The sequence below is a fragment of the Nyctereutes procyonoides genome, unplaced genomic scaffold, assembly GCF_905146905.1.
Source record: "Nyctereutes procyonoides isolate TBG_1078 unplaced genomic scaffold, NYPRO_anot_genome, whole genome shotgun sequence".
Classification (NCBI taxonomy): domain Eukaryota; kingdom Metazoa; phylum Chordata; class Mammalia; order Carnivora; family Canidae; genus Nyctereutes; species Nyctereutes procyonoides.
In genome coordinates, this window is record NW_026575141.1 from 11,140,856 (window position 1) to 11,156,048 (window position 15,193).

General features: G+C 38.8%; 1 protein-coding gene across 2 annotated transcripts in view; it reads left to right on the forward strand.

Moving 5' to 3' along the window:
• Positions 1 to 10,570, forward strand: part of CROT (carnitine O-octanoyltransferase) — a 72,403-nt gene extending 61,833 nt beyond the window's left edge. For both annotated transcript variants that reach the window (XM_055307456.1, XM_055307455.1), the window contains exons 14-18: positions 3,647 to 3,770; positions 4,696 to 4,774; positions 4,862 to 4,955; positions 5,080 to 5,199; positions 9,685 to 10,570. In XM_055307456.1, coding sequence (XP_055163431.1) covers positions 3,647 to 3,770; positions 4,696 to 4,774; positions 4,862 to 4,955; positions 5,080 to 5,199; positions 9,685 to 9,805 — 538 coding nt within the window. In that variant the 3' untranslated portion in view covers positions 9,806 to 10,570. The remainder of the gene's footprint in view (positions 1 to 3,646; positions 3,771 to 4,695; positions 4,775 to 4,861; positions 4,956 to 5,079; positions 5,200 to 9,684) is intronic.
• Positions 10,571 to 15,193: the final 4,623 nt, after the last annotated feature.

Genomic DNA, 15,193 nt, shown 5'->3' on the forward strand with positions numbered 1-15,193 from the left:
CTCCGGGGCCTGCGTTGTTGGATTTGCGCTCCCGCCCCGCAGCTCCCTCCCTGGAGCCGCTCCTGAGCCCCTCCGAACTGCTCCGGTGCGTGCTGCAGCCCTTAGGGAGCTTGGAGCACTCCCCTGCGCTTGCAGGTGTCTGTTAGTGTCCCCGGGAGCCCGAGGGCATCCCCGCCCTCCTGGGTCCTGCTCCAACTCCCTGAGAGCCCCTTTCCGCCCGTCCGGGAAGGTTGGTGCAGCTCCTGCTTCTCCGGGACGGGGCTCTCCTGTCCTGGGGACACTCGCCCCGGCCTCAGCCCGGCTCCTCGCGGGGCCCCTCCCCCTCGGAGGCCTTTTGTTTCTTTATTTCTTTTCCCCCCGTCTTCCTACCTTGATAGAAGCGTGAACTCCTCTCACTGTAGCATTCCAGCTGGTCTCTCTTTAAATCTCAGGCCGAATTCGTAGATTTTCAGGATGATTTGAAGGTTATCTAGGTAATTTGTTGGGGACAGGTGATTTGGGGACCCTACTCTTCCGCCATCTTGCCCCTCCTCCCAGTCTTTGGTTTAAAATCTGATTTGTCTGATATGAGGATTGCTACCCCGGCTTCCTTTTGGGGTCCATTTGCATGGTTCTCCACCCCCTCATTTTCAGTGTGAAGGTATCTAGGTTTAAAATGAGTCTCTTGTAGACAGCATATGGATGGGTGTTGCTTTTTTATCCAATCTGAAATCCTGTGTCTTTTGACTGGAGCGTTTAGCCCATTCACATTCAGAGTAACTATTGAAAGATACGAATTTAGGGCCATTGTATTACTTGTACAGTCCCTGTTTCTGCAGATTGACTCTATTTCCTTGGACTCCCTCTTTGCTTACAGGATCCCCCTTAATATTTCTTGCAGAACTGACTTGGTGGCCACATATTCTTTCAGTTTCTGTCTGCCCTGGAAGCTCTGTGTCTCTTCTTCCATTTTGAGTGACAGCCTTGCTGGATAAAGTATTCTTGGCTGTGTGTTTTTCTCATTTAGTATTCTGAATATATCATACTAGTTCTTTCTGGCCTGCCAGGTCTCTTGGATAGGTCTGCTATTAATCTAATATTTCTTCCTTTTTATATTAGGAATCTCTTGTCTCGGGCTGTTTTCAGGATTTTCTCTTTATCCCTGAAATTTACAAGCTTCACTGTTGTATGTCGGGGTTTGATCTGTTTTTATTGATTTTGGGAAGGGTCCTGTCTACCTTTTGGCTATGAATGCCTGTTTCCTCTCTCAGATTAGGGAAATTCTCAGCTATGATTTGTTCAAATATAACTTCTGGTCTTCTCTGTCTTTATCTGTATGCCCTCAGGAATTCCAATAATACTGATATTATTTTTTTTTTCAAACTATTGTTATCTCAGAGCCTCTCCTACTGGGCTCTTAATTTTTCTCTTTTCTCCTCAACTTCCTTCCTTTCCATCAACTTGTCTTCTATGCCACTTATTCTCTCTCCTGTCTCATTTACCCCAGCTGTTAAAGCATCCAGTTTAGACTTCATCTTGGAGTATTTTTTATTTCTGCCTGATTAGATCTCATTTCTAAGAGATTCTCTTGAGTCATTTATGCTTTTTTCAAGACCAATTAATAACTTTGTAATTGTTCTCCTGAACTCCATCTCTGACATCTTACTTAAATCGTTATCCATTAGATCTGTGGCAGACATGAATATATCTGGTTCTTTCTTTTGCTTTGAATTCCTACTTGAAGTCATTTTGTTAAGTAAAGAATCACTGTACGAGTGGGCAGAGTCAAAAACATCAACCATGACCCAAGCAAAATACACACTAGATAACTCTGAAGAGGTCAGGAACTAGAAAATAAAAGAAACAAGATGAAGACAAAGAAAAAGCCCCCAAAAAAGGATGGGGGAGGGAAAGGGAGAGAATGGCCAGAGGAAGAAGGGTAGGGGCAGAGAGAATATAATCTCATAGCATGGACAAAACAAGGTGATCCACTTGGTGTATTTTGGTCTGTTTGTTAAAAGATACTAAATTCAAAATTATTTTTTAAAAAAGTAACACACATATGTATGTGTGTATATATATATACATATACACACACATTTTCTGTTTTGTGTATATGTTTATACACAAAAATTATATATTGTGTGTATATATACACACACATAAACATAAAATTGAATACATTAAATGAAGCCAAAGATGAAGAATATATCCATAACACGTAATTGCAAATAATAAGTTAAAAAAGAAAAGACCTAAAAACACAGAGTTAATAAAATAAGAAACTAGTTGAAACAAAAAATTTTTTAAAAATTGGAAAATTTTGAACTGAAAGATAAATCATAAGAAAATAAAACTTCAAGTTCTGTATACTATTTTCCCCAGTCCTGGAGTTTTCCAGTGCTTCTTGGTCAGTAAACCTGCTGTTTCCCTGTTCTTCCAGCTGGTCTTCTGAGGGAGGGGCCTATTGTGCTGATTCTCAGGTGTCTATTCCTGAGCAGAGATGTACCGCCTCTTGCCAGAAGGCATGCTAAGTGTAAGCTGTTTGCTGTGTAAGGCTTTGGTTCCCTGGAGTCTTTCCATACCTCTTTAGAGGGCGAAAACAAAAATGTCCCACCCAGATCTCCAGCCCCCAAGCTGAGAGATCCTGAAGTGTGCCAAACTCTGCAGACTCCTATGGTGCCTGCCCAATCATTCTCCTGGGGGTAGGCGAAAGGACTGATTTGTGCAATTTGTAGGGTTCCGGCAGGGAGAGCCTCTGCCTGCTTGTGTGTGCTCCCACTCCCAGAGGAAGCAGAGGGTCACCCGCTTCTGCCTGCTGCAGAGCCCTGGAACAGAGAGCATTCATCCTGTCTAGTGAGCATCCACTCCACCTTTCTCAGAGGAAGGCAGAAGGTTGCCATGTTCAGTCCTCTGCAGGGACCCAACACAGAGAGCCCTCATTGGATCCACCTTGGTTCCGGTTTATGGCAAAACAAGCTGAGTCTCCTCCCAGGCTTACTGAGTTAAACCCATTTCCCCACTCTTTTTTTTTTATTTATTTATTCATGACAGAGAGATAGAGAGAGAGGCAGAGACACAGGCAGAGGGAGAAGCAGGCTCCATGCAGGGAGCCTGACGTGGGACTCGATCCCGGGTCTCCAGGATCACACCCTGGACTGCAGGAGGTGCCAAACTGCTGGGCCATCAGGACTGCCCCCATTTCCCCACTCTAATGTTAGGGAACTCTACTGGCTCAGGTACCTCTCTTCCCTCTATGCCTCTGGAAATATTGAGGTCCCACTGTCCCACTTGTGATTCTGCCCTGCTTCATTGAGCCCCTTTCAGGCAGGGAAGTCTCTCACAGGAGCAGATTTCTAGAGGTCCCAATTTTGAGCTCCTGGGCTGTGTCAGTTTCCCCAAGTGACTTACAAAAGCTGCCCTCCTCTGCTCCCCTGCCATTTATCTTCTGATATATCACCTCCTTTTTTCCTCTGCAATCCTACCTTGAGAAAAATGGTCACTTTTCTGCTTAAAGAGTTCCAGCTGTTCTTTCCTTACATCTCAAGTTGAATTTATAGTTGTTCAGAATGATTTGATAGTTATCCAGCTAACTTAAGGGGATCAGATGAATAAAGGACTCCTGCTTTCCTGCCATCTTGCCTCCTATTTTCATGTTTTCTTGTAGTCCTGGCAGCTGCTATGAAACTGCTATGACGAGGTATTTTTATCATGGCCGTACAGAGACTATGCGATCATGTACAGTAGAAGCATTGAGGTGGTGCCAATCCATGCAGGATCCTTCTACTAGTGTGAGTATTTGAAAGGAAAAAAAACTCACAGTAATTATTTATTTGTTTAAAGGAACCTTAGTCCTTGAATAGCTAACTTTTCTGCTTAAATTCCCCTAGATCAGTAAAATCAGATATTTTTTCCTCAGGTTTTCAAAGCATTCATTCATTTACCAGTGAAGTATATATTTGGGAAGAATATGAAACAGGAAAGACCTGAGAAGAAACCCATTTGTGTCACTTTTTAGGCAAAGTATCTTTAATACCATGAATATTTTACTGTTACTGATCTACCAGTAAAGTGCAAACTGTCCCAAAGTGCCTTAAAAGGAAGCTTTTCGTGATGTCATTGAAAGTTTTTGAAATCACAGATGCTTATTTTCATGTATTAGAACCAGAACAGTTCTGTTAGATGCTTCTTTTTTTTGTTAACCCTATCAGGAATCAAATTCCCTACCAACCAAACCAGCCAGGCACTCCTATACTTTTTTTCTTTTTCTTTTTGGAAGAATTTAGACAATTTGTTAGCTCCTTCCCACCGCTGTTTTGATATTTTTCTTTAGTTTTGATAAACACGGTTATGTATATGTTAATTTATTTTAATGTCATAGAACTGTTTCATTATCATTTTTGAACAGCTCTGTGTCAGTTTTGAAATCTTAGTTGCTTCTGTCGTTAACACTTTAATATCATTTCAGTGCTGCCCACAAGTTCCTATTTTCCTTTTCTGTGAAAGAAATAACCAAGGTGAAGGACAATATAGGAAAGAAAAGGCAGTAGAAGAAATAAGGAAAATATATAGAAGCATGAGTCTCAGTGTCTTTCTGGAAATCTTTTCTCTCAGGTTACCCAGATCCTGATTATGTTGAATTCAGGGGTTTTAAAATTTGGCTTCTGTATAGTTTATTGAAGTATGTCTTGATTTTTTTTTTTTTTTAAAACACAGCTCCTTGAACGACAACAAAAGATGTTACAAGCTTTTACAAAACATAATAAAATGATGAAAGATTGTTCATCTGGAAAAGGTACTTATTTTGGAATTATTCTGACTTAAAAATAATTTCTCATGTTGAAAATTTTTTTCTACCTTCATTCTTGGGCTTTCATTGCAGGATTTGACCGTCATCTTCTAGGTCTTTTACTCATAGCAAAAGAGGAAGGTCTTCCTGTTCCAGAGCTATTTACAGACCCACTTTTCTCCAAAAGGTAATATAATGTAGTGTTTTCTAACTTGATCAGTCAGATCCTTTTTTCTGAAGGTTAAAAGCTCTTCAGAAGGAATATAAATTTCTGTAAGCCTGGTAAAATATCTTTTCTTTATGCCACACAGTGGAGGAGGTGGAAACTTTGTTCTCTCAACAAGTCTGATTGGTTATTTAAACTTGCTTGGAGTGGTGGCTCCCATGGTCCACAATGGCTATGGATTTTTCTACCATATCAGAGATGACAGGTAAAGCTGCTCTTCTCATTCTTACTGTACTATTAGAGGAATGTCTTCCTTGTGCTGTGATTCTTTGTCACTTGCAACATAATTATTTTTACCAGTTTCTCTGTCGTGTTTTGGGACACTTTAGGCATTTCGTGCAGAACACCATTTAAGGTTCAGTGACATACCATCATCATCCTCAAAACTCAGTACATATATTAACATATTAGTTCCACTCAAGGTGTTTTATACTAAGTTCTGATAAAATTTGATTATAAATATGTGGTGGTTCATGTAGTCATAGATAGTACTGAAGTGTCCAAGATAATAGACTAGGTAAAGTAATTTATATTAAAAAAAAAAGAATGTCTTACCAATTCAGATGCATTTCATTTGTGTTGTATGAGGTTTGTGGAAAGAATGAGAAAGAAAATACTATAATCTGGTAGTTGGAGAACAAGGTAATATGATATTGGTAGAAAGGCTTAAAAAGCCCTCATTCACACAGTCTGGCCATCTCTTCTCAGAGGTCTTTGAGAATATGAGCTTTAAAAAAATGATGTGGCTACATTTAGCACTATGTGAATAAGACAATAAGCGTGGAGGCCTCAGAATGGGAAAAATTGAAAAGATAATATGTATGACATATTTCAGTGTGTAATATATTTTTATACTTTAACTTTTTTTTTTACTTTAACTTTTTAAAAGAGTTTATAGTCAGTGTTATTTTTCAAAATTTTATCATCTGTATCTATGTCAAGTGTCCTCTGTGCATAGTCTGTTATACCATAGGTACGTGTATTTGTTAGCATCTAAGTCCTAAATGATCTATTCCCATTATATTCAGTTCATGTATATTAGTGCACAAATTAAAGAGTAAATTACAAAGATTAAACATAGATCTTTTTTTCATAATAAAGTGTCAAAGGTCTAAAATCATCAGACACAGAAGATAAGTAAGCATTCTTACATACTTCCAGACAAATATGGATATTGTATTGTGTGCAGTGACAGGAGTTCCAGCCAGACACACCTCAGCTCTCTGACTTTAGAAGAAGTCCTGATCCTGGAGCAGAACTTTCATTCATTCATTCATTCATTCAGGAAGTATATAGTGAGAACTTGTATTTTAGGTGCTAAGGACATAAGACAGACAAGATTTCCCTTTTACAGATTTTATTTTCTACTCGGGAAAGAGAGCCAAAAGCAAACAAATAAGGAAGATAACTAATGATGAATGCTATGAGGGAAATAAACAAGTTGATGTGGTAGTAGACAAACTGGCAGCTGGGGAGTGAAATGGAGCTCTGCTTCATTTAGTGTGGTTCGAGAGGGCCAGTGAAGCCGAGATGTAAAGGAGGAGAAGGAATTACTCACATGAACAGCCAAGAATATAGCTCTCTAGACTCTGATCTGTTGTCTGCTATCTCCAGTGCTACCCCCACATTGAGCCACCACCTTCTCCCACTTAGGTTTTTGCAACAGGTTCTCCTGTGGTCTTCTTACTTCACCCTTTCCTTCCCTGCAGAACATTGTCTACGCAACAGCTCTTGATGCCCTTTTAAAAATGCCCTTCCACTCAAAATGTCTCAAGAGTTTATTTCACTCACAGTAATATTTGAAGTTCTCCTGTGAGATCCTGCATGATCAGGCTCTCAGTTATAGCTCTGACCTTACCTTCTAGAACTCTACTCCTGTTTCACTCTACTCCAGCCATTCTTCTTGTCTTCTTATACTTTGAATATAGCAAGAAAGCTCCCACTTCATGGCATTTGCAGTTATGATTCCCTCTGCCTTGTACTCTTCCTTGAAATATATGCAAGGATCACTCCTTTACTTCATATAGGTATTTGCTTAAAAATTTGCTCTCATCTGGGAGGCCTCCTCTGATAATCTAAAATAGCACCCCCCCACTATATTTTCTTTGTAACACTCATAACCACCCAGTGGGCGTACATTATTTGTATATTAATCTTTCTTTCCTTCCGAGAATACAGACCCATAAGAACAGGGTTTTTGATTTGTTTGTTTTATCTCCAGCTCTGTAACAATGCCTAGCAAATAAGTTGAATTTAATAAATATTTTCACAGTGGCTTTCTCGTTGAAAATAATTATATGGTCCTCAGTTAGGAAAGAGCCTGACATTTATAAGGACAGAAAAAGGCAATATAGCTATAAATTAGCAATGAAGTTGCAGTGGGCAGAGGCGGTAGAAGAAGTTGTTGAGGAGAGGTAGAGAGGAACTACATCTGGTAGGACAGCATTCTCAACTCTGAGTGCACAGTAGAATCACCTAGGGAGCTTTAAAAATATTACTTCTGGATACATTGATTTGGTTGGGGTGGTCGGTTGATAATAGGGCTTTGTAACATGGTAAGGAGTTGAGATTTTCTTCTAAGGATAATGGGAAGCATTTTACCGGTTTTTAAGCATGAAAGGTACACATGCTTTATTTGTATGTATAAAGGACTGTTGGCTGTTACACGGAGTGCAAGTAAGATGAACAGTAATATGAGCAAGAATGAGATGAGGGAAATCAATAAACACAAATGATAAGTTGAACAAAGGAATGGATAATGAAGGTGGAGAGAAGTGGAGGGATTTGAGAGCTATTTTGAAGGTGACTTACTGATGAATTGGTAATTTTTGATGGTAACTTTTATTGGAATGGTAAAAATTGGAGAAATGTGGTTGGGGTATGTTAGGATAGAATTAAGAATCTTGTTTTACATGTTGACTTTGATATTTAATAAAAAATGTATTCGTATATGAGAGGATTTGTCAGTAGGCATATGGTTATATAATTATGAATCTCACAAAAGAGGTCAGAGCTAGAGCTACACATTTGTAAGTCATTACTATGAATACATATTAAATAGTTTTCAAATGACATACATGGAAACTATACGGAAAGCGTTTTTCATTCATTGTTAAATGAATATTGGTTTGTTTTTTAAATAACATTTTAAATGTACTACATGCTCATAAAAAGTTTGTAAAAAATGAAAAAAAATGTAAGAACAGAATCATCTACATTTCCATTACAAGACACAAGTCTGTTATTATGTTTCTAGTCTATAATGCATATAGTGTATAATTTCTGTAAATTTAGATCACATTGTAAATATTTTAGTGTCCTTTTTGGGAAATTCATTTCCATTTAACATTATTTCAAGCAATTTCCACTGCTGTTAAATATGCTTTGAGATGTTTTCAAAGTTAAATAATGTCTTATGGATTTCTATAATTTTTATGTAACTACTTCCCTACTATTTTCAGTTTTTCATCATTACAACTAACGTAATGTAATGTAACGATATATTCCTTTTCATTTCATCACATCACAACTCTAGGCATTATAAGTCATTGTTGGCCAGTTTTATAGGCAAAAATAACATAACTTGTTGAATGCTTACAAAGCAAATTTTCTCTTCATTGGCATCTGTATACATTCTTTTATAAGTTATGCATGTAGGAAAGCTTCCTTTCTATAATTTAGAAAGATCACTGAATGTTTTAAAATGTCAGTACTTAAATAGCAATTGTTAATCATTGCAAAGAAATATATTTACATGGCTAAATATTCCAGTGTAGCTGGAGAATGATGAGTGATGATGAATCACTAGATGAAAACAAGGCAGAACTTTCTGTAGGTTTGTGGATATGTTTCAGCAAATATAACCAGTCAAACATAAGTTTCATCATTAAGCACTAGGCCAGAGCATGTTTTTATTGCATCTGCTTAATCGAAAAGTACATGTTGAAGTTTTAATTTTCTTTTTTAATGATGTGAACATTACATGATTATCCAGAAGCTTTGCATTGTACCAGCAGCATTTTGATTCCAATTTATGCTTAATGCATGGTTTGCTATGGAAATGTGAGTGTCTGGAAAGAGGAATGCTAGTTTCAAGAGGGTTAGTACTGCCAGATAGGGGATTTTTTTTTTTTTTTTTTTTTTTTATCAGGAGCCTCTAGAAGGAGATGGTGGAAGGCATGACTTTTCCCAAGAGAGTTTCTGTCTGGCTTTTCTAGAAATAGCTTTTCTCTCCTCTTATCCTTTCTCTGATTTTTTTTCTTTTTTAAACTGTCTTTAAGTGCTATATTCCTGAAAAAATAGTTCAAGTTTCATTGCAAACATTGCATGAATTCACCCTCGAGCTCACTATGTTTTAGGAAGGGGGTTTGTTTGGTTTTTTTCAGGAAGAGGTGGGTGGATTGGTTGAACATAGTGAGACCTTACTCCAGAGCGCTCTTGAGCTCTAATTTTTTTTTCTCTTTTGTCCTTAAGTCACACAGTACATTAGGTATTCCTAGCATTATGTATACATAGAATTTACCTTCAGTTGTGTCCAGTTACATGTACCTAATGTCAATAAGAATTCACACTTGATATATGAATAGCTAGATGGAATAAAGGTCATGGCTGTATTCATCATCACTTTGGAGCCTCTTTGTGTTGTGATTTTTGCATAGTACTTTCTCATTTTTTTCTTTGTGCTTCACAGGTTTCTTGTGATCTGTTCAACTTGGAAATCATGTCCAGAGACTGATGCAGAAAAGCTAGTTCTGCTGGTTTTTCATGCTTTGCATGATATGATGCAGCTAATGAACACTGCTCATCTTTAGAGACTAATCATTTATTAAGCATTTACAAAAATATTAAACTGGGTGTGGAGAGTGGGTTGGTGATGTGAGATAGAAAGGGATATTGACCCTAAAGGAAACCTATTAAATCTAGAAATTAGTAGAATCATGCTAAGTTTATTCTCACATAGAAGATTAAAGTATGAATTTTAAACTTCCTCTGATGCAGTAGCAGTACAGATATTAAATGTAGAACTATGAAAAAGTTGAAGATAAGCCTCAATAATGCAAATCTCTAAATTTTAATAATGCAAGTCTTACTCTAACTTACATTTTTGTTAGTTGCCCATATAGGTTATAAAATGCTCTCTCTGAACATCATTATAGGGTCTGTCAGGCACTCTAACATTTCCTATTTGCCAAAAGGAATGGAATACATGAGTAGATGTTAACTTCCCTGAAATCACTGCCTTCCACATGCACCACAGGAATACAAGCCTACTATGTTTGATGGGAAAGACCACTACAATTAAGTGGTCATTTGAAAGTAGAGATTCTGTTGGACAGAAGAATTAGAGGAAGGTTTATACTCTCTGACACACACACACACACACACACACATACACACACAGAAAAGCCTTAACAAAATTCGAGTATATTGTAATTAGTTTTGTGAATATAAAATTAAAGCACTTATATTTAAAATTAGAATTAGTGACTTTAAGATTGAATGTTGAATCAAATTCTCAAGATTTTACAGATTTTTTTTCCTGCTATTCAAAATTTAAAATAAAGCTCTCAATCATATAGCCTCTTGTTTGGTGTTTGGATTAACTAATCCACTCTCATTTGACCTTATGCTTTCTGATCTAAGTTACGTATTGCTGTGTAAAAAAACCACCTAAAACTTACTGTCTTAACTCAGTGTATTGTTTCTCATGAGGGTGTCAGTTGATTGTATCTGGTTGGATAGTTCTAGTCTTGCTGTAGTTTATTTCTACAGCTGCGCTCAGCAAGATGATAGGTGAAGGCCATGAAGGTGACCTTACCTGCTGCCTGGAGACTTGGTGCCTGAAACTCTCTCCATGTGCTCTCCGATTCTTCAGTGCCTTGATTTATGTACTTGGCAGTGGGAGTGTTCCAAGAAAGAACAGTAGCATCTGCAAGGCCTCTTCAGGCCTAGGCTCTGAAGTCACAGGAAATTATTTTGCATTTTATTGGTGAAAAATTGCAATGGAAAATTCTAGATTTCAAGCATAGGGAAAAGTGTCATCTATTGATAGTGTAAACAGCCAATTCATTTTTTAAGTGTAAAAATAAGTGAGACACATTTTTATGTGAACTCTACTGGGGGTCACTTTTGTAGCAATGTTTTCCATCTCAAGATCACAGTGTATTTACTGGTTGTATAATTTAAATTTTTCACATCATGCATTTGAATAAGACAGTTTATTGTTTCTTGGAAAACACTGAGTTGGCTTCTTTGGCAGTTGATACTCTGACAGTTCAGTTTCTTCTTCCCTATTCTATGGTGTGGACTTTTTTTCTCACTAGTACAATTTTTTTTTATTAATTTTTCTTGGTGTTCAATTTACCAACAATACAGAATATCACCCAGTGGCTCATCCCGTCAAGTGTACCCTCAGTGCCGTTAAATTCACCCCCACCACCCCTCATCCCCTCCACATCCAGTTCATTTTTTTTTTTTCCCCCCAGAGTTAGAAGTCTTTATGTTCTGTCTCCCTTTCTGATATTTCTCACACATTTCATGCTCTATGGATTGCAAGAATTTAATATTGTGGAAAATGTCAATGTTACCCAGGTGCAATCTTTCACGTTTAATGCAATCACTAGGTACAATTTATTGGACTCCACTGCCATGGCTTTTAGCTATTTGGGTTGGTTGGTTTTTTTCTTTTAAAGATTTTATTTTATTCATGAGACAAAACACACACACACACACACAGGCAGAGGAAGAAGCAGGTCCATGCAGGAAGCCGGTGTGGGACTCAATCCGGGTCTCCAGGGTCAGGCCTGGGCTGAAGGCAGCACTACACCGTCTGAGCCACGAGGCTGCCCGGTTGGTTGTTCTTGAATAAGGTCTAAGGACTTGGGTATTTGAAAGTGGTCACTTACTAAGAGAAACCTGTTCTCGTGATACTTTAACATGTTTCTCTGACCTGCTGAAGTTAAGAAATACCTGAATGCTTTTTAGGGATTTCTGGGCCTCTACCCGTGCTATAGAGTTGAATTTCCAGAGCTTTTGAGTCACTGAGGTAATGTACTCCTTGTCCCAGTCTTCTCTTGGTTAATCTGAAATTTAGTTTACTGTACACATGGTTCCATTTCGAAAAACGTGTGGTAATATCTGATATCAGTAAAGGCTTGGAGCATTGCAGCCCTCCGAGCATTTGGGAGAAGCTAGTCAGGTGGGCCAATTTTTTTTTGGACGGAGGTGGCTTGTACCCGGTTCCCTTCAGGAGAGCAGTTTCCCTGGAGTATGGTCCAGCGCGCTGGGCCCCAGATCCCAGGGCACCGAAGCAGACAAAGCCAGAACCTGCACATCACCCTGGACAGCGCCGGAACAGGGAGGGCAACAGGACAGCAAGAACTCTCCTGCCTGCTGACGCCCTGCAATCTGTCAGATCATGCCCCCGGCCTGCCCCCAGGAGCATCTAGCAAGTGCGGACTGAGAGACTGCGGTATTCACTCACGGGAGCTCGACTCCAGAACAGGAAAAATCTGTCCGCGCCAGTGTTTTTTTTCCTCTTTGTTTACAACCTGTGCCTGGGAGGGAGGAGGGGCACCAGGGACCACAGAGTCCTCACCGGATAAACAGCACACACAGAGCCCAGCACCGGGGCATCGCCCTCAGGCACAGACACCGTGAGAATGACACAGCAAGACCCTCCCCCAGAAGAACTGCTATAAGAACAGGGGAAGAGTCAAGTTTACTGACCAAGCAAGCACCGGAAAGCTCCAATCAGGGAAAACGTATATCGAACTAGAGGTGCACCGCCCCTTGCCCCCCCTTCCCCCATTATGACTCATTTTTTATTCCCAGACTGAAAAATTTCCAATGTTTTTCTCTTTCCCATCTATCTAACAATATTTTTAACCACTCATTTTAAAAGTTTTTTCCTTTTTAGCTTTCCATATTTCTACATTACATGTCCTTAGATACATTTTTCACTTCTGGATTCCCTTCAACGTATTTCCCAAATTTAATTTTGGTAGATACATGAAATAGTTTTTTTTTTTTTTTCCTGCCTCGTTTTTTGTTTTACAATGGGGAAGTCAGTACCTTCTAAAACATGACCAACACACCACCCATAGAACCAAGTAGACATCAGTGTTGGTCATTCTGTGAGATTCCCTCTTCCTTCCCATTTCTCAGTTCTATACCCCTTCTATTTTTGTTTTGTGGTCATTGTAGGATTTATAGTATTGCTTGGCTTATATAAAATTAAGATTGAGCATCTTCTAACATACGAACAAATACACTCAGAACCAGAGGATCTCCCTCTAGCCCCCTCAGGTAGACGCATTCTCTCTCCAACTACCACTTTCTCACCACTACACACCATCCACTCCCCCCCCCCTTTTTTTTTCCTTTTTCCTCTTTGTTCTTGTTTTTGCTTTTAATTTTGGACCTACTTTGTATAAAATTTTCACTTTAAGTGGTCCTTTTATTTTATACTTTTTCTTTATTCTCTGGTCTCTGACCTCTTTGGAATCATCTAGGGTGTATTTTACTTAGGTTGTGGTTGATATTTTTTATTCAGCTCGCTCATACAGCCAGTCTGCACTAAGCAAAATGACTAGAAGAACTCACCACAAAAGATAGAAATGGAAACAGTACTCTCTGCCACAGAGTTACAGAGTTTGGATTGCAATAGGATGTCAGAAATTCAATTCTAAAGTACAATTCTAAAGTTAAAAAGCATAAAGGACTCTAGATCTCAATTCTGCAGTAACGAAGTCTCTAATCAGGCCGAAATTAAAAATACTTTAACCAAGATGCAATCCAAACTGGATGATCTAACTGCTAGGGTTAATGAGGTGGAAGAGAGTGAATGACACAGAAGACAAGTTGATGGTAAGGAGAAAAGCTGAGGAAAAAAAATTAAGAGCTCACAAGGAAAGGCTTAGGGAAACAAAGGATAGCTTGAGAAGGAAGAATATACATCAAATTGCAATTCAGAAGAGACAGAGAGAGAGAGGATCACAAAGTATATTTTAACAAATCATAGCTGAGAACTTCCCTAATCTGGGGAAGGAAACAGGCATTCAGATCCAAGAAATAGAAAGGACCCCTTTCAAAAAAAAAAAAAATCAATAAAAACCATTCAACACCTCAAACTTGCAAATTTCAAAGATAAAGAGAAAATTCTTAAAGCAACTTGAGAGACGAGATTCTTGGGATCCCTGGGTGGCGCAGCGGTTTGGCGCCTGCCTTTGGCCCCGGGGCGCGATCCTGGAGACCCCGGATTGAATCCCATGTCGGGCTCCCGGTGCATGGAGCCTGCTTCTCCCTCTGCCTGTGTCTCTGCCTCTCTCTCTCTCTCTCTCTATCATAAATAAATAAACATTTTAAAAAAAAAAGAGAGACGAGATTCTTAACTTATATGGGGAGAAAATGCAGATTAACAGCAGACCTCTCCACAAACAGCTGGCAGGCCAGAAAGGGATGGCAGGATATATTCAGGGTCCTAAATGAGAAGAACATGCAGCCAAGAATACTTTATCCAGCAAGGCTCTCATTCAGAATGGAAGGAGAGATAAAGAGCTTCCAGGATAGGCAGAAACTGAAAGAATATGACCACAAAGCCAGCTCTGCAAAAAATATTAAGGGGGACCCTGTAAAAGAGAGAGGAAGCCCAAAGAAATAATTCACAAAAACAGGGACTGAATAATACAATGATACTGCACTCATATCTTTCAATAGTTACTCTGAATGTGAATCTACAAGAGACTGATTTTAGACGTAAAGACACCTCCAGCCTAAAAATGAAGAGGTGGAGAACCATTTACCATTCAAATGGCCCTCAAAATAAAGCTGGAGTAACAATCCTCATATCAGATAAATTAAAGCTTATCCCAAAGACTATAGTAAGAGATGAAGAAGGACACTATATCTTACTTAAAGGATCTATCCAACAAGAAGACCTAACAATCATGAATATTTGTGCCCCTAATGTGGGAGCGGCCAAGTAAATCAATTAATAGCCAAAGTAAAGACATACTTAGATAATAATACACTAATAGTAGGACACTTCAACATGACAGTTTCAGCAAATGACAGATTTAAGCAGAACATCACCAAAGAAACAGGGCCTTAAAAGATACATTGGACCAAATAGATTTCACAGATATATACAGAACTTTCCATCTGAACACAACTGAATACAGATTCTTCTCAAGTGCATA